Below are 27,972 nucleotides of genomic sequence, written 5' to 3'. Positions count from 1 at the left end.
TGCCACAGAACTGACTTGACCTTGTGCAAAGTTTTCTGTGGTTTCAGGTGAAAAAGCATGCATAAAGCCAACTTGGCTAAGTTTGAACAAAAACTGTTTAAGCAATGGAAAATCCACTTTGTAGGACATATATAAACAAAATGAATCAAGTTAGAGGACAACCCTTGAGTGTTTTACATCATAAAAATAATTTCAGGGATAGTGTTTTCATAAAAGCCTGCAGGTCCCTCTCTGGTGCAAAGGAGGAATTGCAGATCAGCGTTCATTAAAGAAAGTTCATTGCCAATTTACTCCAAAAGCCATTAAGAAAAAAAAAATCTCACCACGCCACCACCCTGTGTAACAAATTACTGAAGTGCCATAAAACAGTGATTAGCAGCGGACAGGGCTTATCATAACGAGGCCTGGGTGCGGTTAAAACGTCGCTTCAGCCGCGCCTTTTCCTGTCAGCGGAACGCTCGTGCGTAAAGACGGCGGGTCAGCTGACAGCTATCAGGAGCGGAATCCTGCTGGGACACCGTTAAGGCTAAACCGGGAGCATAAAGAGCGGTGGTGTTCGTGAGGGAAGCAGGGTGAGTTCACACGAGTCCAGTCATTGATGCTTTCCATGTTGAAACAAACGGTAAGCGCCGGAGAAAACCCAGTGACCGCTCTTAATTCGTGGACGATGCTAGCGTTAGCGGCTGCTCAGCTAACCGTTGCTAACGGCAAGCTAACAGCGGTTAGCCGCATCATAACGGGCAAATTGGCTTTTTTAGCTCCGTTCAGCAGGAAACCGTGAAACGTCCCTGTTGTGTAATGGCTTAAGAAATTGGCGCTGGTACAGTAAGCTTGTTCGGGAATGTATACACCTAACGTGCATGCTGTCGGTAACTAATAATGATGCATGAAAATCAGATTTTTCTTTTTACCGGAAGCCAGTTTAAAACTCAGCTCGGCGTTTCGCGTCGACAGCTAGCTTGCTAAATTAGCCTCATTCGGTGTGTTCTCCATCACCATGAAGGTCAAAAGCTCATAAGGATCGATACCGCCTAAAATGTTCCAAACGAACCATGAAATAAATTTTAACATTTGACGTTCGAATATCAACTAAGGACGAACGAGAAACGTATGGATGTTGAATGGCCTGGGAGTTGGTCAGTGAGCAGACATCTTGCCTTCGTCTGGACGATTAAACCTCGTTTGGTGCAGGGTTCAGTCACGACTGCTTTTTATTTTATTTAGAAAAATTTTGCACCTTTGTTTTTAATTTAGCATATGCTCTTCAGAGCTTTATGTTTTTAAAGTGTTTGAATTCTTTCATCGAGGAGTTTCAAGGATGTCCTTCATCCTGTTTTCCAGAAATTTCATTCATATTTTAAATGGAACAGTTCAAGACAGATATATACGAGTTGACTTATATCAGCACCAGCCCTTACTTTACAATTCTTGTCTTGGGGTTATCATTATTGGATTGAATCTTTTAATCATATCCAGGAATCATTTGTAAAACATGGAGCAGATGTGCAGCCCTAACCGGTGGCTACTAATTCTGTAATCTTATTTGGAAAACCAGTGAATTACCTGTGGGGCTAGTTGGTATTAATCTAAATTGGAGTCAGTCTTGCTGTGTTTAAATGAAGTCAGTGAAGAGGTGCAGCTGCAGGGTGATGTGTATTTATGCGAGTTAGACAGAAAAGGAGGATGTGAGTGGACAAATGCCTCTCTGTGCTGCTGGTCACTTTCTCGTGGCTTTCACTTCTCTATCACCCCCGTTTTCCTTCCCTGACTTCCTTCCTTTTTTTTATTCTGTCCTCTTCTCAGGAGGAGTTTGGTTTCACCATGGCAGGTTGGGATTGAGAAGCAGCCACAATGATCGGAGGACTGTTCATTTACAACCACAAGGGGGAGGTCCTCATCTCCCGTGTCTACCGAGATGACATAGGGTAGGTGTTGGCAGGAGCAAACCTGCTGGAAGAACCCTGAAATTGTGGAAATCTTCATGGAGATAATGTGTGGGCTGGATGTGTTGGAGTTGATCCTCGGCGAGTGGATTATGTCTCTCGGCTTAGCTAAATGAATGTTTGTGGTGTTACTGAAAGGTGGAAAGCCAAAAGCTATAAGCCAGGATTACATTTGGAGCATTGTTTGTCATTGCATATGACATGAATGTTAGCCTTTTTTTTTTAATGAGCTCTACCTGGGAAACATTCTGACAACCGTACATGCAAATGACAAAGTATTGTTTCATTTAGGCGTGCTTATCAAACCACACGATCGAATTAAAAGATTAGTTCCAGCTGCGTGGAACGCTACACTCCCAATTTGTCTTCACCATTTACTTTGTTTCAAACATTTTAAATTATTACCACATGACAATTGTATTCCTGATTTTAATATTTATATATTTCTAAGAGCTTTTCATAAGCTTCTAAACGTTGTCACGTTTGCCTTTTATAATTAAGGATTTTTATATTTTAAAGTTTTGCAGCACAGTTGCTCAGAGTTGGTTTTTAAATGTTTCAACAGAAACACTCGACATGTAATCATCACACAGCTGCTGGCATAATAAAAAAAAAAAGAAGTGAAATTACTAGCTAATGATACTTTTAATGTACAGCATCTTTTCCTAGAAATAAGCTTGACATTCATTTGGTTTGTTTATTCACATATTTGTTTTTCAATAATCGAAGTCAAAGTGTCTTTTTCAAATGTCGTTTCAAGTAAAATTTGAATTTTGCAGCGCTGTTCATGAATTTAATTTACAGTTTTGCGTTTTTCTCCACTTTATGTTGGAGTTGAATGTTTGAACATGTTCGTTAAAAAAAAATGTTTTTGCATTTTTCATTTCTTTTAAGAGCATATAGCACATTTGTTTTTGTATTAAGTTTTTTTTTTTTTAGTGCAATTCCTGAAAACGCCTACGCATGTTTACTGAGCAAATATAGTCCTACAACCACAAAGAGGGTAGAGTACTAGAATCTGGACTAAATAACCTGTAAGACCTGAAGACTGTGGCACAGTCAGTTCTAATGACACTATATACTATTTAAAATCTTTAGATTTGTTGTATTGGCACAAACTACTAATCAGTTTTGCTTGTCGGTCATTGCTTTGTCTTTATAAGATCCACCAACAGCTGCTTGTTTTTACTTTTTACTAATACTACTGTGTACTACACAATACTATTGAAATGCTGGAGAGAGAGAAAAAAAACTTGACCTTTTGTATTTTCTGTTCAGCATAATTATAATTTAGAACTGCGAGTCTGCATATTCGATGTGCTGCTACAGGAACGTGGAGTAAACCACTTGTGTTTTATAAAGGTTTTAGTTTTTGTATGTGCAGCTAGGCCAATGACTACGATACTTTACTGCGCATTTGTTAGAATTCATAAAACACTAAACTAATGCTGTTTTGCCTTTTAGTATAAATTAATTCACACTATCCTTTTGTATTGTAACACAGCATGTTGCAGAGCAGTCTCATAGGGATGCACAGTATTGGATATTTGGCTGATAACAATAGCATTTTTTTTCCCCTAGACCTACTTACAGAGACTACACAGCTTTCTCTGCTGTGGAATTAAAATACTACATTATTCTGCATGGTCTTTGTCAGTTTGGCCTGCTAACAAATGCAGATGCCAAAAATGGAGCTGAAACTGATGTAACACTTCAATTCGGATTATGTTTAATGTCAAATTTATTCATGACATCTACTCTCTCTAACGCAATGACAACACTCTGAACAGTGCAAATTTGGAAATTTTCACAAATCTAAACTCGGTCTGTTCACAAGTGCAAAAGTAGTACATTAATAGATGTACTTGACGGTTTCTTAAATTAAAATTTAACTTGAAGCAGAAGCCTTTTTGTCTGAGTTATTATGATGGAATGTCCGATATTTAACTTTATCGCTAATATCTGCCAGTGCCGATAATATCGTGCATCCCTAGTCTTTTGTGTTGTCAAAGTAGCATCATAATTAGCACCACGTGACTCACTCTATCTACATGATGCACAAAAATGTCTCCTTGTACATTTTTGTCTCCTTTTGGTTTTCTTCATCCTTTTTCTCCTATGTATCGTTTGTCATCACTTTCCTCCATCTGTTCATCTTGGCCCTTGTAGGAATAGGTAAGAGCTGCTGCAGCTTCTAAAGCATGACACCCCCAAACCCCTGGCGCTATCCTGCTCCTGCCCACTAATCTGTGACTTCTTGAACCCTAAACTGCATGCATCGTCACCCAGCAGTTCCTCTAAGCATGAGTCGCCTGTCTTTGTATTAGTGGTTTAAAGAACACGCGTTGAAACGCAGCAGCAAATCGACTCGGCTTCTTTCAGAGTCCAGCATTAGTTCTCTTAGTCAGCCGTGCCAAAGCATGGAGCCTGAGCATGAAACGATGGTGGATTTAGTTCTACCATTTTGTTTTGTGTGTGCTAACAATTATATATATTTTTTTAATTAAATTTAGCAGTAATTTGGATATTTTGAAGTTTTACTTGATGTGGGCTTTGAGTAAAGCATCGTACACTAATGTTTATGTAGATATTTTATCTAAAACGTTAAACGGATTAAATAAAAATCCACTTTGTACAATTTTAGATAAAGATTTCTTTAGAAGTGCTGCAGTTTCCTGGAATGACCTTCAGGATTTTCTCAGGCACTAATCTGTGGGATTAGATCTCATCAGAACATGTTTTTGTTTTGTTTTTTTCTCACTGAGATTTATTTTTGTACAATTTCATATTAATTTGGATAATTTCCCAAATTAGTTTAGTCAATACTAGTTGAAGCTAAATAGTTCATTTAATGTCACTAGTGGGGGGAAAAAGTCAATTAAAATTTGTAATTCTCTTTGCACAAGGATGAGTTTTAAACCATGTGATTAAAAAAAAAAGTGATTTTAAGCAGGTTTTTATTTATCTTATTTAATCAAGGCAATGATGCTGTTGCCCTGATGTCTCATCATTTTCTGATAATTATCTGTATTTACAAAACAAGACTTCCATCTTATCCCATAAAGTCGAATCTTTTTTTTTTTTTTTTCCTGGTGTAAATAAAGTTTCTGTACTTATCCTCTTTCTTTCTTCTCTTTGAAAACTGTAAAACCTGGACATGTTTGGGCAGTGAGGGTGTTACTTCTCGAGTGTGACCCTTTCAGTTAGCAACAGTTTTTTCATTAGTTTATTTGAACAAGGGCGGCACATTAAACAATGTCGCATGTTAAAAACGAAGCAACCGTTGTTTTGTACGAAGATTTTCTAGCCACAGGCTAATTTGCAAACCCAGTCCTTGGTAGTCCTTGGTTCTTAATTTTGAGTTTTGTTTAACATTAATTTTAAGTTGTTGTTGTTTCTGACCTAAATGTCTCTGTCCCGCTCGTCTGTTCGTTCTAGACGGAATGCCGTGGACGCGTTCCGTGTGAACGTGATTCACGCCCGGCAGCAGGTCCGATCCCCGGTGACCAACATCGCCCGCACTAGCTTCTTCCACGTGAAGCGCTCCAACATTTGGCTGGCGGCCGTCACCAAACAGAATGTCAACGCTGCCATGGTGTTCGAGTTCCTTTACAAAATGTGTGACGTTATGACGGCCTACTTCGGCAAGATCAGCGAGGAGAACATCAAGAACAACTTTGTGCTCATCTACGAGCTGCTAGATGGTAGGAGATGCTTGTGGTATTAGTATTGGTCACATTATAAATATGTTTTGTTGATTGTGTGTTTTTTAATCATTCACTTATCATTTGTAGAACAAAGCTGTTTTTAATTTTCCTTCCTGTTGGAGCGTTAGTGAAAGCTCTGTTAACTCAACGTCATGGTTGATCACTTTCACCACCACTTGTCCCAGTTTTCCCTCCTGCCCTTCTTATCTTTATCAGTTATCTACTCGTTTTTGTTTATTCAGAGATCCTGGACTTTGGCTACCCCCAGAACTCAGAGACTGGAGCCCTCAAGACCTTCATTACCCAGCAGGGCATTAAAGGACAAGTAAGCCAGACGTAAAAGCTCGAATCTAACGGGAGCCGAACTTTTAGTTTGATAAGATTAATTCAGCAGAAGGTTAATGTTGCAGCCTTGCGAAGGCGTCTGTTTGCATAAACTAAAGTTAAACAGATTATTTCATGCAGTTTAACAATGAATGCATTTTATGTGCGAGACTTGCAGGATTTGTTTTTGACACATTTGTCTGAGACTAGTAACAGTAATATGAACCCTGATGTAGTTTCAGTCCTTTTTAACATTATCCATAAAACATGAGTAGCAGCTGCAAAACATAATTATGGGATTGTTCAGTATGCAATATTATAATACAGATGCTTTAAAAAAGCAAAAACGTTGTTTTATTCTTAGATGTATACCTTTTTTTTATTATGTGATTAATTGATTTTTATTTTTTGTCTCATCTGTTTTTCCCTTCACCTGCGGTTTTTGGACACTTCAGCACCAGGTAATCTCATGGTGAAAATTTTACTTTATAGAAATAATCTCGTTTCCTCCTCCTGAATGGAACGATGCGTCGTTTGTTTCCACCTTCCCCCGTAGTGTCTGAGCTCCTGCTAATGCCAGTCTGTTGAACTCCTGCCAGCAGTTTTCTTTTTGTTGGTTGTGAAACCGTTTCTGCTCCCATCTCTCAGACAAAAGAGGAGCAGTCTCAGATCACCAGCCAGGTGACGGGTCAGATCGGCTGGCGGCGTGAGGGCATCAAGTATCGCCGCAATGAGCTCTTCCTGGATGTACTGGAAAGCGTTAATCTGCTCATGTCACCTCAAGGTCTGTTTATATGCCCGCTGGCTGCTAACAGGAATGATTTGGTAACAAAGTGTCCAGAAACGTCAAAGGCAGAGAATCACTTTTTAAATGCTGCTTGTGCTTCTCCCCACACCAAGTTATTTCTGGATGTGGCTGAAGAACTTGTGCAAAAAAAAAACGTCTCTCCATCATGTCCATACTTCATATTCTCTGGCAGTAATTAAGCTCATACTACGTTTTGATAGAATTCAACATAAAACAAAAGTTAATGGCTCTTTTTTTTTTTTTTTTTTTTTTTTTTTTTTCAATTTTTTTTTTTTTACATTTGCAGCTGGAAATCCACAATGTGCACAATCTTCATTAAATTTTAAAATGACTATTAGTTTATTTACATTTAATGAGATTGCAAAATTCCCTAGCTTTGATAAATTCCAAATTTTTATGCATTGATTTTTTTTATTTTTTATTCTTGTTTCATTTCTTTTTCCTCTCATTTTAAATATTTGACAACATGATGATAAATGAATAAAAAGCGTTTTGGCAAACATTAATTGTTTTATAAGTTGTTCAAGAATAAAAAGTCTGTCCAGTTTTTGTCTCATTAGTTTTGTTCCTCCCGTCCAGGGCAGGTCCTGAGCGCCCACGTGTCGGGCCGAGTCGTGATGAAGAGCTACCTGAGCGGAATGCCTGAGTGCAAATTTGGCATGAACGACAAGATCGTTATCGACAAGCAGGGCAAAGGAGGAGCTTCTGACGATGCTGGGAAGAGGTGAGTGATGGACGAGGAGGCAGGAGGTGAACTGATGACCAAAAATGACAACTCAGCACGAGTCTTTTTGTTTATTAGTTTTGATTATTATTATTTTTTAAAACACTATTTTGTACCATGTGCTTTTACAACTAGACAGTTTTGTTTGAATTTCCTTTGGCTGCTGCTTCTCCTCTTTATTTTTTTATTTATTTTTTAAAGCCCAAACCTGCCGGCTTGACACTTTACGATTCATCTCAGCAGCTCAGTTGTGACCTGTGCTGCCAAACGAGTCATAATGAGGAAATGTTCAACGTTCTTTTCAAGTTCTCCATCAAAAGCTTGTAGAAATTTGGTGCTTTATCACCCGACTAGTGATGAGCTAGTTTTGTTTGCGAGTTGCCGGTTTGAAAACTTGATTTTTATTGGTGGGTGATGTCATCAAACCTTTCAGGTGCAAATTTACAAACGGGAATCCCCAAGCCTCACAATAACACTAAAGCATATATGAAGGGATTTCCTAGCACTATGGCAGCTGGCAGGAAAAATATAATCAATTTAATACGAAATTAAATTATAAATAAACATTGATTCTGATAACATGTTGGAAAACAATTTTTAAGGGAAATTAGGATGATTATATTATATTTTAGTTACTTTGATGGCCTGTGATTGGAAGATCTAGTTAAACTCTCAGTACTGACAACATTAAAAAATGTGGGTGGGACACCTACCTCCACCATCATTTGCCCCACTCTGAGCCCTTGAGCAAGGCCCTTATCCCCCACCATCTGCTCCCCCGGGTGCTCTAGATAGAAGCTCTCTGCTCCACACAGAGGGCTGTGGCAGCTCGGTGGTCTGTGGTTGCGTCAGGAAGGACATCCAGTGTAAAATAATTGCCATGTCTTTGTGCGACTTAGTTCGCTGTGGTGACCCCTGAAGAAGGGAGCAGCCGAAAGAAGATGAAAACAAAAACGGTTATGCCAAAATATGCAGCCTGTGCTTATTCTGACTTATTGGACACGGGTCACATTTGTCTGCCGGGGTAGTTACAGAATAAAATGTCCTGTGTTTTTGTCCACTTTAAAAAAAAAAAAAAATATGAGTTTATAGGTTGTTCTTCACTTCAGTCCATTTTAGGGAGAGTTGAAACGATATTTTTGAGACTGCATTGTAAGTCCAAATTTACAAATGTGTGTTTTTTAATTATAAGCTCGTATCTGATTTTCAATAATTCTGTCTTCTCAGTGGGAAGCAGTCTATAGCCATCGACGACTGCACGTTCCACCAGTGTGTGCGTCTCAGCAAGTTTGATTCTGAGCGAAGCATCAGCTTCATCCCTCCTGATGGAGAGTATGAGCTCATGAGGTTAGGAATTCTTTAAAAAGTGTTTTATTGTCTAAACATGAACAAAATGTAAAAATGGTGAACAGTCGCACGTTCTGCTTAATACTGAAAGTGGGAGTTTCTTACGTACTCTGCAAACTGAGGCGTCTTGTCAGAATGCACAATTTTTAACACATTTGTAAAACTGAACAAAACGTTTTCCTGTTTCTCATAGATACCGCACCACTAAGGACATCATCCTGCCGTTCAGAGTAATTCCTCTGGTCAGGGAGGTGGGTCGTACTAAACTGGAGGTAAAAGTGGTCATCAAGTCCAACTTCAAGCCCTCACTGCTGGCTCAGAAGATTGAGGTCAGCTCCTCTTGTTGAAGTCTCGAACAGTTTTTTTTTGTTTCATAAAAATGTGTTTTGATTTTTATAATTTGATTATTAGGGATGTGTTTAAACAAAAACACTTGATTCTTCAGTGATTTTTTTCTTTAACTGACTTTGTTCAACTACCAGCAATTGTTCTAAACATAACTTCAACCTGCAGCGATCCATTTGTGTCTCAGCTCATGCTTCTGTCAGCTCTTACTCACGCAGGGCTATTAGCAAAACAAACTGTTAAAAAACAGGAAACAGTCCTTACAAGGGCGAATCACAGCATCGGCTTTTATCATTTAGGGCCACTATCTGTTTTATGTTTTACTCAAAAAATGACCGTGTCCACATATTTGTATGGAAGACTTGTGGTGAATCGCTGCCGTCACATAAATTTTCTAACTGAACTCCATTAAATAGATTTTGACTATTCAAAAATCACTGTCCCTCCTTATTGATTTTATAGCTGATTCATTTGAAATGGTATCAGATCTGACTCAATCACCAATTTTTGAAACCTTCTTTCCTCAGGTGCGAATTCCAACGCCCCTCAATACCAGCGGTGTGCAGGTGATTTGTATGAAGGGAAAAGCCAAATACAAGGCCAGTGAGAACGCCATCGTCTGGAAGTGAGTTGAAGCTCCGATTGAATGGTTTAGAGGAACTTGCACCTCGCTGGTGTCTAGCATCACATTGGCACTTCTGTAGAACACAACAGTTTTCTTTGTAAATTGAAATGACATGAAACTAAAGTTGGTCTCTTTCCAGTGAAGTCAGTTTTTTGTGTTTTGCAGGATCAAACGGATGGCTGGGATGAAGGAGTCCCAGATCAGTGCGGAGATCGAGCTGCTGCCCACCAACGATAAGAAGAAATGGGCCAGGCCTCCAATTTCTATGAACTTTGAGGTAAGAATAGTTGACTGTCTCTCTCTCATAAATCTATATCAGTGTTGTTCACCAAAGCTGCTCAGTGGGCCACAGTGTCTGAAAGCCAGCAGCTCAGAGGCCGGACATCCAGCAGTTAGACATTATGTAAATAAACCAAGTATTACAACGATCTGTCTTTTAAAATAGTTTTTGGGCATAAAGTTGACTGCAAATTGACTAGTTTTCAAATTGTACTCATTACACATGTAACATTTTTACATTCCTGCAACTGTTGCATACAGTTTGTTTAAAAAAAATATATTGTTAGCCAGACTTGTTCCAGACTCGAGGAGCTCCAGTGAGATTCTATCCACTCGGTGCGCTACCAACCAAACTCACTCTGGATCGAATCAAATCTCAGCATTCATCATCTCAAGCTGTTTACTGTTGGCCTCGTGCACACACAGCAGCTGCCTGCGTGTCCCAGCCCGTTTCATCTTCCTCCTCCTTTTCGGCTCTGCAGGTTCCTTTTGCTCCATCCGGCCTGAAGGTGCGCTACTTGAAGGTGTTTGAGTCCAAGCTCAACTACAGTGACCACGACGTGATAAAATGGGTGCGGTACATCGGCCGCTCTGGCATCTACGAAACACGCTGCTGAAGTTCGACCCCACCAGGCGGCAAACTGACCACCTCCCTCCCATCTATACTGTTGAGGATTTTTTTTTTTTTTTCTTCTTTCCTCCTCCCTTTGTCTTTATTCTTCCCTCGGTCTGTATCCCTTCTTAACTAGATGTGGAGATTGAATTTAAATACAAAATAAAAGAATTATGGTGTAATTCAGATATATGCAAAATGTGAACCGTTGTATCGTATATATCTAGTAGTGATGAGTAAAGCTGTTCATCATCTCGTGTCTGATAGAGACAAGTGATGCTGGGGGCTCAGGGGGAGAGGACAGGAGGCTTCATTTATTCAGTGTTATTGTTCCTTTTCTCCACATACACAAGTCCCACGTGTCGGTTCACCCCGGTGAGTTTCATTGTTGTGATTTAAAACGATTCCTGATAGTTTCCATATGCCCCAGTAGTCTACCGTCTGAATAAACTGAACTTGTCTGCTCATCACTCGAGGGTGAAATCATTTCTGGCAGTCTGTTTTAGATGGTTGAGAAAAATGAATTGCGTTGTGGAAGTTTGGTTTTGTACTTAAACTATATTCCCATTGTCCTGCTTTTAGTCAAAGTTCTATCAGGCAGTCTGAGGTTGGACCGTTACTGAGTAGATTATTGTGACCCATTCCCACAGATATTTTCTAAGCACTAAGATTTACCTTTGACACACTATTTTGGATTCAAAGATCAGTCTACAGGGTTTGCAGTGAGGTGAGGGCTCCCCCTGGTGTCTGCTTCACCACAGTCTGCTTCTTCATGTTGTTGCCCTGGTGACCGTTCTGTCCAATAAAATCTATGTAACCAAACTTGACTTGTATTTTTATTTGCCTCAGTTTTATTGTATCACTGTTTTTACATTAGTCTAAACCAGGAAGAACTGGGGGGGAGAAGTTTCCTTAAATTATTATATATGCATGAATGGTTTTGTAAGAGAAAAGTCGCATGTTTTGGTCAACAAGTTTAATTACACATTTTCTCTGCATACAGAACATAAGACAAAAACAACCCCAAATAGGAACTTAAAACTTCTGCCTCTAGTAGTTGCAGTTCTTGACTTGCTGTTTATGTGGACATGCTCAGACAAATTTACTGATCTAAAGAAAGTTTACAAGACTCAAAGTGAGACTTCCTGGGAGTAGCTTAGCACCAGAACCTAGGCTGGATTGTTTCCACTTCTGCAAATCACACGGGATTCATTCACAAGAACAAATGTTTTGGTGGAAACCAGCCTGGAACAGACTGATCTGACACATTAGTCAGACTTGCATTACAAAAAGACCTCCTGAGCCCACACATGCTTTACCACTGAAGACATGACAGACTGAAAAATCCTAAATTGCTCTGCTTCAAACCTATGGATGAAAAGTAAAACACTTTTTGCTCATGGGTGGGGGGGACTATTCATGGATGGAGGTAGCTACACAAAGGTTGATGCCTTTAACAGCAAATCGTTCATTAAAAGTGAGTTGGCTATTTACCTATGAGGAAGCTTTGTTCATGAGAGCCATTTTCTGCTCGAGCTGAGCATTTTTTTTTTTAACATATTTGTATATTTTTGATTTATAACTCTGTTATTGTCAAGTGTTTAAAACAGAATGATTACTTGCCAAATCAAAAACACGCCTAGATGACAAGTCCTGCCTTGTTTACACAAATTCTCTGCACCAAATTTTCCAAGAAGGAAATCTTGCCAAAAAAATCAGCAACGTCCACTGAAAGGCATCTAGTTTGAAACCTGATTTGTCAGTAGGTGTAAATTAAGAGCAAATGTAATACTATATATGCAGTAAAATAAGCTAAACCCAGATGTGCCGACTGACGGGAAGCTGTTAGCAAGTGAGCATTTTTAAACATGCTGACTAGCTTGCGTACATGCAGATACACAGACAGACAAACTCGGGATAAAACGCCTGCCGTTTAGTCGACACCTGTTTTCACATTGTTCACGTCCAGATAAAATCTGGAGGCTTCCTGGAATTTTACAAGAAAAACAGCTGGTTTCACATCAAGCAGAACATGGACACACGAGCAGATCCTTTACATTGCAGTGACCTGCTCTGACGAACTCCTCTCAGACATATAAAATGTGATCTCGTGCTCCCTCAGCTCACCTGTCCCATGTTCAGATGACAGAGGCTTCAACTTAAGCTCCCTCCTGCTGCACCATAATGCAAACATAAAAATACAGTCAGGTGGAACAGTGTAACCTGAAAACATTCCTACGTGACAGTGGTAAAACATGATACGTGAACTAAATATGCAGAACTTGACTGACTAGTGGTAACTTTTACTGACCATCACACAAACACAAAGCATGATTTGTGCCTATTAAAATGAGCCGTGGAGAGCCTGGCTCTTACATTTAACATGACTGATGGGCTAAAAGTAAAACCAGGAACAAAGTTAAATAAAATGTTGCAGCTTGGAGCTCAGTGAAAGCCACGCAGCGGTACGGCTCTTTAACTCTTAGTGCTATCTGTGGCCAAACGATAAATTTAAAACTTAGTTTAGTTGTCGTCGTCTTCGTCGTCATCGTCGTCATCGTCCTCGCTGATGAGGTATCCCCGCGCACCGCTGTGGTGAGGAGGCGATGGTGGAGGGGAGGTTTTGGAGAAGAAGGGGAGTCGGAAGGTGGGAGAGGGCGAGCGCTCCTCGCGGGTGGGGCTGCTGTTGGGGCTGTGCCGGGGGCTGATGGCCTGCAGCATGCGGCCTTTTCCTTCCTTCAGCATGTGCTTCTGTTGAAAAGAGACAAACCACAGATCGATTCATTTGATCAACTAGAGAAATCATTTCCTGAGAAAATGCAGTGTGAAGGTTTATTGCAGAAGAACTTGCTGAAAAACAGCTGAAATTAGATTAAAAAAATAATAATCTGAAATGTAGCTGTTTAAATATGCAGCAATTAGCAAAAAATAAATTAGCTAAAAAGAAAAGCTGAAATTAGCCAAAAGTAGCTGAAAAGGCAAAAAGAAGCTTAAGCTACCAGAAGGAAGTGGAAAGAACTGAAATGAGCTCAGAAAATGTGGGATTAGCTGAAAAAGCTCAAATTAGCATCAAGAGCTAAATAGTAGCTGAAAGTGCAGAAAAAGCAGAAACTAGCAGAAAAAAAATCTGAAATGAGCGTAACAAGCTGAAAGTAGCATGAAGAAGTTAACTAGGCTGAACGTAGCAAAACTTAACTTGAAAAACTTGAATTTATCTGAAAACAGTAGAAATTTGTTAAAACATGCAAAAAAAGGTAGCTGAAAAGTTAGAACAAGCTTAAATTAGCAGAAGAAAGCAGAAAGCACAACTATTTGCCCAATTAGGCTGAACGAAGCAGAAATTAGCACAGGGAAGTGGACATTGTTTGAAAAAGCAGAAATTTGAAAAAAAAAAAACCAGCTGATAAGTAGCTAAAAAAGCAGAAAGAAGCTTAAATTACCAGAAGTGGAGAGAGCATATTTTTGCTGAATTAGGCTGGAAAAAGATGAAATGAGTGCAAAAAATGTGGACTTTGAAAAAAAGCTAAAGTTAGCATAAAAACAGCTAAACAGTAACTGAAATAGCAGAAAAAGCTAAAACTTGCATAAAAAAGCTGAAATGAGCATAACAAGCTGAAATTAACAGAAAGAAGCTGGAAGAAGAACAAAAAAATTGTAGTTGACAGAAAGTCAGAGTCAGAGTCAGAGTTTCTTTATTGTCATTCGCACCTCATGTGGTACATGTGGTGGAGCGAAATTATGTACGCAGGGTCCCAGTTACATCCAACAATAAAATGTATAAGAAAAACAGTAATGACATCTAAGATATGAACTAAGAAAAACATCAACTAAATATACACTAAGCACTCATAACATAAAACATTGAACATCACCACAAACATGAACATGAGTCTGTGAGCAGATGTGCACGCATGAACACATCAACATTGAAACAGATCAGCAGCAACATGATATGGTTTTTCAGTGATTATTCTAGTTAGAGATTCATGAGTCTAACAGCCTCAGGGTAGAAGCTGTTCCTCAGTCTAGTGGTTCTACACTTAATGCTCCTTAACCTCCTTCCTGAGGGGAGTGGGGCAAAAAGTGTGTGTGCTGGGTGGGTGGGGTCCTTCATGATGCAGGTGGCCCTCTTCCTGCATCTGGAGGTGTAGATGTCTGTGATGGTGGGGAGACTGATTCCAACAGATTTCTGTGCAGCCTTCACCACTCTCTGCAAAGCTTTTCTTTCTGCAGCTGTGCAGCCTCCATGCCACACATTGATGCTTGAGCACAGGATGCTCTCCACTGCACACCTGTAGAAGGAGGTGAGGACTGAGCTTCCCAGACCAGCTCGCCTCAGCCGTCTGAGGAAGTAGAGTCTCTGATGAGCTTTCTTGATCAGGCTGGTGGTGTTGTTGCTCCAGCTGAGGTTGTCATTCATGTGTACACCCAAGTACTTGTAGCTGGAGACCACTTCCACCGCAGATCCTCTTATGTTCAGGGGGGTGTAGATGTTTTTGTTCCTTCTGAAGTCCACAATCATCTCCTTTGTCTTCTTCACATTGATGTGAAGGTTATTCTCTCTGCACCAGCTCTCCAGGTGTTCCACCTCTTGCCTGTAGCTGGACTCATCATTGTTTGTGATGCATCCCACCACCGCTGTATCATCTGCAAACTTTACAATGTGACAGCCTGGATGGGTAGCTGCACAATCATATGTGAGCAGAGTAAACAGAAGGGGGCTCAACACACATCCCTGAGGAGAGCCAGTGCTGAGGGTTATGGTGGAGGAGGAGAGGTTGTGGATCCTCACTAACTGTGGTCTGTTTGTTAAAAAGTCTAGTACCCAGTTGCAGATGGAGGGGCTTAGTCCTAGTGTGGATAGTTTGTCCATCAGGGTTTGGGGGATCATGGTGTTGAAGGCGGATGTGAAGTCCACAAAGAGCATACGGACGTAAGAGTTTTTCTGCTCCAGGTGGTTGAGTGCAGTGTGGACCACAGAGGAGATTGCATCCTCTGTTGATCGGTTCTCACGGTATGCGTACTGATGAGGGTCCTCGTTGATGTTGATGGTTGTTTTGATGTGAGTCATGACCAGTTTTTCGAAGCATTTAGCGACTATCGGGGTGAGGGCCACTGGCCGATAGTCATTCAGACCAGTCACTGTAGAGCTTTTTGGGACTGGGATGATGGTGGCAGTCTTCAGGCAGGTGGGAACTGTCTCCAGGGTAAGTGAGGTGTTAAAGATGTCTGCCAGCACCTCACAGAGCTGATCAGCACATTCCTTCAACACTTTTCCGGGGATGTTGTCTGGGCCAGTTGCTTTGTGCGGATTAATCCTCCTGAAAGTACTCCTTACTTCTGCTGAGGTCACGCTGAGATGCTCTTCATCCGGTGGCGAGGTGAGTCTGGTGCTGGGTGGTCTGTTCGGGTCTTCAAAGCGTGCATAGAACTTGTTGAGGGCGTCAGGCAGAGATGGGTCTTTGGGGCATTGTTCACTCCTTCCTTTATAATCTGTTATGCACTTAATGCCCCTCCACATGCTCCGAGGGTCTTGTGAGATGAATTGACCCTCGATCCTCTTTGCATATGTGGCCTTGGCCCTCTTAATACCAGCAACCAGCTCTTTTCTTGTCCTACTCAGCTCCTCTGAGTTTCCAGACCTGAAGGCAGTGTTCCTGGCTTCCAGCAGGGTACGCACCTCTGCATTCAGCCAAGGTTTTCTGTTTGGGTAGCTTTTAACATTTCTGATAGTGGAGACTGTGTCAGTACATGTACTAATGTAACCCAGTACTGAGGATGTGTATTGGTCAAGATCAAGCGAACCTCCATTTTCAGCAGCTTCTCTGAAAACCTGCCAGTCTGTTCGATCAAAACAATCTCTCAGTATGGGTCCACTGTCCTGGCTCCAACATTTAACTTTCTTTTGTACCGGTCTGGAGCGTCTCAGCGGGGGCATGTAAGCAGGAGCCAGGAAGATTGAGATGTGGTCTGACAGTCCTAGGTGGGGGCGGGGTTCGGCTTTGTATGCATCTTTTACGTTCGTGTAAACACGGTCCAGCGTGCGGTCTCCGCACAAAATTGATGGAGCAAAAAAACAACAACAGCTGAAAGTAGCTGAAAAAAGTTTAATTTGCACAAGGAAGCTGAAAGAAGCTGAACCAGAACAAAATGTGACAGGAGCAGTAAAAGGTTGTAAACAGATCTAAAGATATGAAGAATGTAAAATGAGACCATCTTAGCACCAACATAACTGGTTAGTTCCACTTTGGAGTAAGCTGTTGGGGGAAGAATCAGTTTTGTGATGTGCGTTTCCTTGACTGATGAAGCCTTCTGGATGGAAGGTGAAACGTCTCAGCACAAAAAAAGAAACTGTCCAGATGACCTGACTGAAAAATGTTGGATTGTATACCTGGATTATTAAGCATGAACTTTGTTGATGTAAAATGAGCTTAATTAATTTTCTATGAGGGAAAAAATGGCAGAAAAGGCTAAATATTTCAAAAAGCTAAAGTTGCACCAATACCAGTAGTCATAGTAGGACTGTCCAGAAAGAGCTGAATGTTTTGATGAAATCGCACAAAAATTGTGGAACGAGAAAGATGCTGAAAAAAACGTACGGAAGAAAGGTGGCTTACAATAGTGTGAATGTTTCACAATAAACTCTGTTTAATGTAAAGATTATGAACAAGATCTACACATCTTATCACAATTTTTTGAACATTTGTGCCATAGATCTTCATTGGTAGATTCAAATGTCTATCAAACATCGAGGATGCGTTTTTGTGAATGGAACAGAAGACAGTAAAACTATGAGAAGTTCCTGCATGAATTACAATTCACCAGTCAGCATAAGGAAATGGATAAATGTCGTAAATGTATTTACAGTATTTCTCCAATCTCTGATTCAAAAATGAAAAAGCCTTAAGTTTGTGTTTTATTTATAAACGGCAGACGGTAAGTGTTCATGTTACTCTGTATTCATTCTGCTCGTCAGTATAGATATCTATGAAAACCAAGTTTAGCTCGGTTCAGACAAGAAGTGGTCTAAACTGGATGTTTATGACAGATTGTACTTGTTGGTACATGCAAGAGATTAAATTACATCACTGAGCAATCTGCATGGAAGACATCTGATAATGTAGCTGCACTTTAAGCTCAGAACGGTCTGTTCTCTCAAACCTTTTTTTAAAAAGACACCAACCAAAGTGGCAAGAACCGTTTATTTCTGCATCTTTCCACAGACATAGCTGTTCCATTAATTTAACTTTGTACTACAATTTGTTTGGGACATTGCAAACTCGTGCTGAAAGTCAGGCAAAAGACGCTAGGAATCAAAAGTTTAGATTGAGATTTTTGGCCTAAAATAACTGTCATAAACTACTTACCTTGTAAACTTTCATCCTTCTTACTCTGTATTGTCTTTTAAGCTAATCCAACAAATTTAAGTCAGGTCCTCTGGATGGTTTCTTTGTGTTGAAACGTTTCGCCCTTCATCCAAAGGACTTCATCACTCCGAGTAGTCACAACAAACAGTTCCATAAGCAGCACACTCTCATAGTGGGCCAACCAGTTTGATGGTGATAAGATGGTTTCTGGAGTCCGCCCTCTCCCCCGTCAACTCCTCCAGTCGACGTCCAGAAACCATCTTATCACCATCAAACTGGCTACTACACTACGAGAGCATGCTGCTTATGGGACTGAGTTTGCTGTGCTCCTCGGACTGATGAAGTCCTTTGGATGAAGGGCGAAACGTTTCAACACAAAGAAACCGTCCAAAGGACCTCACTTAACTTTGTTTGGGTTTTTTTATCTGGATTACTGAGCATGAACTTTGATCTTTTAAACTAATGTTTTCTGGGAAATAATCTGAAAGTAATCTGGTTTGCAATCTGCCTTTAAAGTATGGATGTTTGGATCTTTGCATCCTGTTCATTTAGTCTTTTTGGCTCATTGTGGTGACTGTTACGAAGAAAGGCTTAAAGGACATGTCACATATTTGGAGACTCACCCTGAATTTGATACCAGGATTTCTCGCAGATTTAAAATAAATAAAATTAAAGTACATAAAAATAAATAAAGCTCTGCAAACAGCACACTGTACGTCCGTCATCAAACTATTATACAGCAATGGCCTGGACCTTGTATAACATTTGACCTTGAAGCTGGGGTGATGAAGTGTACGTGACAATGATGCATATGTGTATGACATTTCTTAAATTGTCTTGAGGGGATCAGAAGTTATGATCTGGACAAGAGAACGTTTACAGATATAGAAACAGTGTACCATAATATGTTCTGCTTTTGACAGACGTATAATAAAAGCTGTTAATATAAAGCTGGTTTTCCCTACAACACTATTTTTTTTTTAAGTAAATTCCTAAAAAGTCTTTTTAGTAACAACAATATGAGACCAAAGAAGAGCAGCCTGCTCACCAGAGCTCCCTCAGGGCCGAACATCTGCAAGAAGTTACCGATGAACTCCCTGGATTTTTCCTCCCACTTCTGGATGAGGTCGATGCTCTTCTCCTCCACCTTCTGGACAAATTCTTTGCTTTTCTCTTCCACATCACGCACCTTCCTCTTCACCTTATCCACACGCTCCTGCAGGTGGTACTTCTTCTCCTGGTGTGAGGACAGCGATGAAGACAGATTACTGAAAGGGCTGTCATGAATATAATCTGTGGAGCGTTGCTTTAGATCAGACTTAGTGTTTGAGCGCTGTTCTTAAAGTGAACCCAGTGAAGTCGTACATTGATGAAGCTGACGTTGAGTTCCTTGGCTGTGTATCCTCTCTGCAGGTTGCGTCTGACGTACACATCGTAGTCACGGACTATCCGAGTGATGATGTCCGAGGTGGAAATGCCTTCGGTCCGCTGGGTGGGAGCAAACATACCTGCAAACAGAAAGGAACAAGAGGATAACTCACTCCACGCATATAAAAACAAGATGAGGGTTGATGTTTATAGTGTGAATGTTTATGAGGCATTCACACTATTGTGATATATTTTTCTTCTGTACATTTTTCAGCATTGTTCTTGTTCCACAATTTTTGTGCTATTTCAACAAATCATATATCAAACATTGAGCGTTTTCAGGACAATCCTGCTACGACTTTTGGTATTGGTGCAACTTTAGCTTTTTGAAATATTTGGCCTTTTCTGCCATTTTTTTTCTCTCATAGAAAATGGACTGAGCTCATTTTACATCCTTCAAATCTTTAGATCTGTTTACAATATTTTACTGTTCCTTTCACATTTTGTTCTGGTTCAGCTTCTTTCAGCTTCCTTGTGTAAATTTAAACTTTTTTCAGCTACTTTTAGCTGATTTTTTCAGCAGTTTTGTGTTCCTTTCAGTTTCTTTCTGCTAACTACAACATTTTTCTGCTTCTAACTTCTTTCTGCCAATTTCCGCTTGTTATGCTCCTTTCAGCATATTTATGCGTTTCAGCTTTTTCTGCTAGTTCAGCTATTATTTAGCAGTTTTTATGCTAATTTTAGTATTTGGGAGGGGGGTAATTCCACATTTTTGCACTCATTTCAACTTTTTTCAGCCTAATTCAGTAAAAAAGTGCTCTCTCCACTTCCTTCTGGTAATTTAAGCTTATTTCTGCTTTTTTAGTTACTTTTCAGCAGGTTTTTTTTTTTGTTGCTTCCTTCAGGTTTTTTCCAAATAATTTCCACTTTTTTGCTCAGTTCTGCTTCTTTCAGCAAATGTGTTCTTTCTGCTTTCTTCAGCTAATTTAAGCTTGTTCTACCTTTTCAGCTACCTTTTTAGCATTATTTAGCTTCAGCTGTTTTCAGATAAATTCAAGTTTGTCGTGGTAATTTATGCTACTTTCAGCTTGTTATGTTCCTTTCAGTTTTTTCTGCTAGTTTCAGCTTTTTCCGCTATTTCAGTTACTATTTAGCTGTTTATGTGCTAAATTTAGCTTTTTAAGCTAATTCCACATCATTTGAGCTCATTTCAGCTCCTTCCACCTCCTTCTGGTAATTTAAGCTTTTTCAGCCTTTTCGGCTATGTTTTGCTCAAAATCAGCTTTTTTAGCTTCCGGTAATTTCCTAATTTTTGTGCTAATTTTTGCTCATTTAAACCTAATTCAGCAAATATGTGTTCTTTCTTTCTTCTGCTAACTTAGGCTTGTTCTTCCATTTCAGCACTTTTTTTTTAGCTAATTTCAGAAAATTCTTCAGCAGTAAGCATTCACTGCATTTTTGCAGGAAATGCAATTTCTGTAGTTCTTTTTACCATTAACCAAGTCACTGACATTCAAGTCCCTTCTAGCCACTGAGTTAACACGTTCTGAGTTTCAATTATCGTCTGATGAGTCACACAACAAAACACAAGCAGCCTTAATTTCAAAAGCCAATGACTTACCAATCAGTTCTGCAGAAAAATAATGTTTATTGCCACTTGCAACCAAGTTTTATAAAAAATGTTTTCTCAACATTCAGAGGATTTTGAGTGCAAGTTTGTGCCAAATAAACCACTTTTAACATAATTGTTGGTATTAGCGTTTCAATTTTCAACCGCTTTAGATTTTTGAGACAATGTCTTGCTTCTTTAATCTAAAATCTAAATTGGATAAAACAGATTTTGTATTGGAGAGTTTAGAGGTAAAATGTTATTTTGCATTTAGCTAGAATACCAGTAAAATTGTGTTGGTGTGATTATTTCCAAACCACTTCTGGTTCCTTTCAAACTGACCTGCATCTTTAATGTGCTTGTACACGTCGTTGCTGCCCGCTGATATATACGGGATGTCGTCATGAGCCACAAAATCAATCTGGAGAGGACAACAAATCAACACAGCAGATTCAGATCTACAGTTTGTGCAAAAATTAAAATGCGCAATGCAAGAGCTTGTTAGCGCTTTCACTAAAAGCTTGTAAGTAGTTTGTCCCTCGGCTCAGAAACTAAGTTGTTTTTTCTATCATCCACTCACGCGATGCTTTGCGAGGAACTCTGGCGTTAAAGTCCAGGGAGCGTTTCGCACCACTTCATCCACGTAGCGGCAGTGTCTGATGGCGTCGTATCGCTCGTCCTCGTTCATTACCGTGAAGCCCTTGTATTTGTGGGTTAGCTCATCGCTGCACACTGAATGGTAAAAAAAACATTTACAAAACATTATCGTTTAAAAAGAGACTCGGAACTTACTGACAGCTCAGTACTGCGATCTGTGTTCAGGTGAGCTTTAGCACCAACTGGGAGTCTTTCTGCAGCACACCTGAACACACAGATCTCATGTTGTGTGGGGTTCAGCTGTGAAGAAGTTCTCCATTCTCAATTATTAAACCATGTATGATCTGATCCAAAACAAAGGATTGAAAGCAGCATGCTCAATGATCTTGTTAAGCTTGTATTTCCCACTTGTGCATTTAAATATTCCATTTCAAACAATCCTGTACTTGCATAATTGAATGCAGACACCAATTTAAAACCCAAACTGTTACACTCACCCCCAACGATGAGATGTGTATTTGGAAAGAGGCGTTTAGCCTGCATGAGAGCTCTGGCGTGACCCGAGTGGAAAACATCAAAGATCCCATCTGCATAGACTCTCACTGGTCTGTTAGCTGGGGAAAGAAGAGAGGACACACACCTGGATGGTTCACTCAGCTTTAGCCCATATGTGCAAATGAAACTGAGAAAGAGAACATTTTGATTAAAAAAAAGAAAGGTCATGAGCAAAATAAATAAATAAAAGAAGTTTCAGACTCACCAGGTGTTCCCTTCTTTGCCTCTTCCATGCTGACTCTCTCATAGGGTTTATTAGCAGCCGGCTCGAGCTCATCAGCAAAAGGCGCAGGATTTTTCAGTCCCTAAAACATCCAGAAACATTCCAACTGAGACATGGCTGATGAATTAAAAATTACTTATAAATTCACAGAGAAATTATTGTTCCACACAACAATACAGCAGTTTACTGTCTATAGGAAGAGGGAACAAAGTCAAATCAGCACCAGTTCTGTAACATTCTTACCCGCAGTACAATAAAAAAATAACTCGGTGGTAATCAGAAATGTTCTTTTGGATGAACAAAGTACTCTTCAACAAGAACCTAAAAGCATTTTGGAATTCTTCAGCTTAATGCCATTTGCAAAGATGCATAAAGTCTTTTTAAAACCTACGCTGAAGCGTGCAGCTGACTCACCACAGTGCTTCTGGGGATTTTCATAAGTCTTTCCCCGTCCTCGGTCTCTCCATTGGAGCCTTCTCTTCTTCGTTTTCTAGAAAGCAGCAGCTCGCAGGAGCTTTCAGCCTCCATCTGGGTTTAAAGACAAATGCAACAACAAAAAATTACCATTAATTGATTCACTGCGTCCTTGTACGATCATCTAAACAAGACAGATCCACTCAAGTTTACGCTCCGTCATGCACAGAGCCATGCACAGAGCCTGAAGTTACATAATTTTAGCACCTTCAGTCCAGTCTGGACAGCTGTGGGGTTATGGAGGCCGAGAAATGTTTGGTGAACTTTGACCAAGTAACAGAGAGAACATGGTATGTGCTGTGGCCTCATCACCGGCAGGACAGTTTGTATTGAACTTGCAAGCACAAGACAGCCAGAACAGCTTTACTGATCTTACATTTAATGGTGACCATAAAGTGACTGGGCTGTTTTTGCAAAGATGAAAAGTTCAAGTAAAAATAAATAAATAAATAAATTAAAATTAAGATTTTTTTATTTATTTATTTATCTACCTGTTTAGTGCTTTGTTAAATTAAAATAAATGCAGAAAACAATGATTTTAAATATTTTATTAGGTAAACCAACTGTCCCAAACACAAAGACAATTCATTTAGTCACAAATGTGAATAAGATGGAGGCTGCATTGCAATCTGATCTCAAGAATCAACCATGTAGAAGAAGAAAGGAAAAACAAAGGGACTGTCTTGGTTTGTGAACAGATTTTTTAAAAGGTGTCTATGCCCGTCCTGATCCTTTTCACACATTCAATTCGTCTGTCAGTACACTGCAAAACAAAATAAATCAGCATGGGCATTCGTTTACAAGGTGTCTTGTGTTCTGGGTTGAGGTTCTGCCTAAATTCCACACATTTCTTGACACCACAACAAATTAAACCACGGGAAATTAAAGGGAGAGTTCAACTTTTACTCATGCCACTTCCTTAACTGGTAATTACATAATACTCTTCTAAAAACACATGTAACCCATTTATCATTCAGTACACAGTAATAATTATCTTGGGTTGTAGCTCCGCTGCTCTGTTTGCTTTGAGAGTGTGACTCAGTACAAGTGAAGGACGTAACGGTCCATATTACTGGTGGTGACAGTGACCTGATCCCACACTTGTGCAATACCCCCCTGTTCCTTTTTTCTTGGCAGCAGCTGAGAAGCCCTGCAGGACTCACACCAGATGATTTACACGAGCCACTTCATGGATACCGCCATCTTTGCTTAGCGCAAAGCATTGTGGTCCTGTTTAGGGGCACCTGGTGTGCGAACGAGTGTAAAAATAGGTCGTGGAGATCGCTGTGCGTGTGCAACAATGATCACAGATTTAAGAGCAAGTGAGAATATATGGACAAATGAAAACTTCAGATAGTCACACTGAGGTCTAGTATTAAAGTATACGTCTAGTATTTTACTATAGGTCTAGTATTATAGACAGTATAAGTCTAGTATTATAATATAGGTCTAGTATTATAGTATAGGTATAGTATTAGATGTCCAGTATTATAGTATAGCTCTGGTATTAGAGGTCTAGTATTAGATGTCTAGTATTATAATATAGGTCTAGTATTATAGTATAGGTCTAGTATTAAAAGTCTAGTTTTAAAGACAGTATAAGTCTAGTATTAAAATATAGGTCTAGTATTATAATATAGGTCTAGTATTAGATGTCTAGTATTATAGTATAGATCTAGTATTAGAGGTCTAGTATTAGATGACTAGTATTATAGTATAGGTCTAGTATTAAATGGCTAGTATTATAGTATGGGTCTAGTATTAGATGTCTAGTATTATAGTATAGGTCTAGTATTAAAGGTCTAGTATTATAGACAGTATAAGTATAGTATTATAGTATAGGTGTAGTATTAGATGTCTAGTATTATAGTATAGATCTAGTATTAGATGTCTAGTATTATAGTATAGATCTAGTATTAGATGTCTAGTATTATAGTATAGATCTAGTATTAGAGGTCTAGTATTAGAGGTCTAGTATTATACTATAAGTCTAGTATTAGAGGTCTAGTAGTATAGTATGAATAAAGGTGGCTACTTCTTATTTCAATAAGTGATGCTGAAAACTTGAACATACCGATACATTTGTTTAGTTTATTTAATAACAAAAACAAACACCATGCAGATCACAACCCACAATAAAAAAAAAGCATTTTCCACCATTTTAACAAAAACGCATATATTAACCAATTAATATTTATGCCAAGCATGATGTGCAACCAATGACTTTTTCTAGTCATTTGAGGCTTCGATCCCAACATACGAGCAGTAAAACATCTCTTGACAAGTCTGTCCTTTCTTGAATTATAAATAGGTACATCACAAACCAACAAAAAGTCTTTAAGCTGTGCAACAGTCCAGTTTTCAAAACTTGACAACCTGTCCATCCCCGAAACAATCCCACAAGCCATTGCGCTAGGCGGCGCTAAACAAAGATGGCGGTATTCACAAAACGGCTCGTGAAGAGCAGATGCCAACCTGGCTGCTATAATAGGAAAACAACTAAAATAAACAGCTGTCTCATTTCCCATGACACTTTCATCCTGTGTTTCACAACAAACCCTCTACCTTCATTTAACAATGAAAAAAAAAAAAAGACTTGAACCAGATTCCTGCTTTAAATCATTCCAAATATGTCTCTGCCAGTTAAAATATTTATAAAGCAATCGTGTAAATTCAAAATTAAGTGGAAAATAGACCTTAATTGCTTAATTCTCAACGGATAACATAATATTAATAATGATAGCTTATTTACAAACTTTGAGGCTGCGACAAAAGTTTAAAGATACAAAGTTAAGATTATTAATAATTGAAAATTTCAACCCCCCCCCCCCCCCCCCCACACACACACACACACAAAAAAGATACATTATAACTTAATATTTCGTTACTTAGTAGTCCACAAGTAACCAACACAGCTGACGGAGCAGCTGAACTGGTGACACTGGTTGAGCAGCACAATCGTAAAAAAAACCAAAAACATGGTTTATCTGATGGTTTCAAAAAAGTAGTCAAACGCCAAAAAAATCAGAGATGTAATGTTAGCTTAAATTTAACACTAATAAGATTGTGTCCACTTACCATCCCCGCTTTTATCTGAAACACTGATTTGGAGCAGTGGGCGTTGTAGTTTACGCTGCTAGCTCAGTCGGATGCTAGCTAACAAGCTAGTTATCAAGTTGGATAGCTTGTTAGCTAACTTAAGCCGCTAGCACCACGCAGATTAGCCGACATCTTTACAAGACTAAGTGCGAAAAAAAAAAAACTATGCGGCCGACTCCCGGGTAGCTCCTATATCGGCTCCGTAAACCCGCGACAACAGAGACAACGGACAATGTATTATCTGTGACAGCTTGTGTACTACAACGCTGACAGGTCACCAACACAAGAACTACAAAACTTCGACATCTTAACAGGAAGTAATAGACAGGCGTTTCCGGGTCAGTATTCGCCACTATGAGAATAAGAAAATTGAAAGTCTGTTGGACGCAAACAAAAATAATAATATCTCAAATAGCTTTAAACAGAAAAGAAATGCGTTTTAGTTATCATAAAATTTATATGTAGCTATGAAGTGTCTTTCATTAAGTACACGAAATCCTGTCCTACTGCAGTAATAGTAGTAGTATGTACGGTAGATGGCAATTTGAGGTCAAATTACATATTTCACAGTTTCATTAGATATCTAAGCAGAAGATGAAGCACTTCCTATATATATACATATATACACACACACAAACAGATAGTCAGATGGATAAGATAGACAGAAAATACCACAAATATCAAGTTTTATATACAAGGTTTTATTTTAACAATGTATTATAGATGTGAAGTTTGTTGACGGCAGGTGAATATTTTTAACCAGTATTTATATTTGCAAGGTCAGATGTTACATAAATATGCATACCGGTATATCACATACATAGTTGTAAACGCATGAGAATCGGTCACAGAAATAAAGCAACGAGCTGCGTTATCTGCTCACTTTTATACTCCCCTCCGCTCAGCAGAGTTCAGGTGTCCTTGAAGCCAGTTGCAGCCTTCTGACACAACCATAGTAATAAAAACACAATAAAACATCCATAACCCTTGACTGGAAATTATCTGACATTAATTCTTAATTTTTGCCATAAGCCATGTTTTTTCTGTTGTTTTCTTTTGTCTCTGTTCGCCATTTGTAACCAGTAATCATCCCGGGTGCTTTCATTTCCCACTCTCCCTCCTGCTCACCAGTCCATTGTTCTGAAATCCTTCAGATGTCTCTGTCTTCCTTGTGTTTTCCTCAGCCTGTCGTGTTTCTGTTTCCTCCATGTTCATGTAAGTTTTGCTGCCTCTTGAGCCTTTTGTTTTTTGTTTGTTTAGCCTATTAATAACCCCATTGTTGTTTTAGTTCCCGCTCCCCATGTCTGCCTGCACTTGGGTCTAACACCACCAGACCATGACAACTTTATTGTTTTCTGCATTTTTTCATGTGACTTGTTTTTTTTTTTTTTTGCTAATCCTGAAGAGGACACATAGGTGAAACAGAAGAAGTTCTCTGGCAGGAAAATCTATGTCATTGAGTTTATTTCAAAAGTCGAGGAGAAAACAGAGGAGACTATAGCTCAGATGTATCTGTAGTTGTCTGTTATGTTTTTGGTAACAATAAAAGTTTACTGTGGAAACTGAAACACTTAACTATGCTGTAGCAATTATCTTTATTAATTTATAGCACTGCTTATATTAAAACAAAATAACTCTAGAAAGGACAGTTTCAATTATTTACACTCCTTTAACTGAATGAAATTAAAATACCCAAAACAAAAGCACTGGAAACCTTGAACAATTAAAGCTTATTACAATGTTTAGTTATAAGGACAGTTATAAACTTCTGATAAAAGATTAGTGTGCGCACTTTCATTTTTGATGTAGCTTCAGCTGGAAAAAAGACAAACTATTTAAGTCTTTCCCTGAGATGACTCAGAGCATTCAAAATAAAGCAGATCTGGTGAATAGTCTGCTGGAGAGCCAGCTGCAGACCTTGAATGACCTCCTGGAGGAGGTCCAGGTCCAGACTCTGTGCTTTCA

At 39.3% G+C, this 27,972-nt stretch overlaps 2 protein-coding genes across 3 annotated transcripts; one reads left to right on the top strand and one right to left on the bottom strand.

The window, feature by feature from the left end:
• The first annotated feature begins 430 nt into the window (after positions 1–430).
• On the top strand, positions 431–11,537 carry LOC119415153 (AP-2 complex subunit mu-A). Of its 2 annotated transcripts, none has more exons than XM_037682301.1 (12): positions 431–572; positions 1,804–1,925; positions 5,382–5,647; positions 5,893–5,975; positions 6,430–6,435; positions 6,623–6,758; positions 7,362–7,506; positions 8,734–8,853; positions 9,047–9,182; positions 9,726–9,823; positions 9,989–10,100; positions 10,585–11,537. In XM_037682301.1, the coding sequence occupies exons 2-12, from the start codon at positions 1,852–1,854 to the stop codon at positions 10,717–10,719; spliced, it is 1,311 nt and encodes a 436-aa protein (XP_037538229.1). In that variant the 5' UTR covers positions 431–572; positions 1,804–1,851; the 3' UTR covers positions 10,720–11,537. The 2 variants fall into 2 exon arrangements, with proteins under 2 accessions (XP_037538229.1, XP_037538230.1); XM_037682302.1 differs by lacking the exon at positions 431–572 and adding an exon at positions 745–820.
• Positions 11,538–11,676: 139 nt separating this feature from the next.
• pcyt1aa (phosphate cytidylyltransferase 1A, choline a) lies at positions 11,677–26,302 on the bottom strand. The gene is made up of 9 exons (XM_037681742.1): positions 25,987–26,302; positions 22,849–22,962; positions 22,417–22,516; positions 22,154–22,270; positions 21,640–21,791; positions 21,402–21,480; positions 19,448–19,590; positions 19,131–19,319; positions 11,677–13,466 (listed from the first exon to the last, which is right to left on the bottom strand). Exons 1-9 carry the CDS (start codon positions 25,987–25,989, stop codon positions 13,239–13,241), a joined length of 1,125 nt encoding a protein of 374 aa, XP_037537670.1. The 5' UTR covers positions 25,990–26,302; the 3' UTR covers positions 11,677–13,238.
• Positions 26,303–27,972: the final 1,670 nt, after the last annotated feature.

This window comes from Nematolebias whitei, chromosome 9, assembly GCF_014905685.2.
Source record: "Nematolebias whitei isolate Nwh7 chromosome 9, NemWhi1, whole genome shotgun sequence".
Taxonomy (NCBI): domain Eukaryota; kingdom Metazoa; phylum Chordata; class Actinopteri; order Cyprinodontiformes; family Rivulidae; genus Nematolebias; species Nematolebias whitei.
This window is presented reverse-complemented; position numbering and strand designations above follow the sequence as displayed.

Bases quoted from the DNA above. Each gene is read 5' to 3' on its own strand.
- pcyt1aa (XM_037681742.1), bottom strand. The intron at 19,591-21,401 runs GTCAGTTTGAAA...TTCTGTTTGCAG, and splicing joins CAAGCACATTAAAGATGCAG to GTATGTTTGCTCCCACCCAG. The intron at 13,467-19,130 runs GTGAGCAGGCTG...TCTTTTCAACAG, and splicing joins TCGGCCCTGAGGGAGCTCTG to AAGCACATGCTGAAGGAAGG.
- LOC119415153 (XM_037682301.1), top strand. From the start codon at position 1,852: ATGATCGGAGGACTGTTCATTTACAACCACAAGGGGGAGGTCCTCATC. The intron at 1,926-5,381 runs GTAGGTGTTGGC...TGTTCGTTCTAG, and splicing joins GTCTACCGAGATGACATAGG to ACGGAATGCCGTGGACGCGT. The intron at 9,183-9,725 runs GTCAGCTCCTCT...TTCTTTCCTCAG, and splicing joins TGCTGGCTCAGAAGATTGAG to GTGCGAATTCCAACGCCCCT.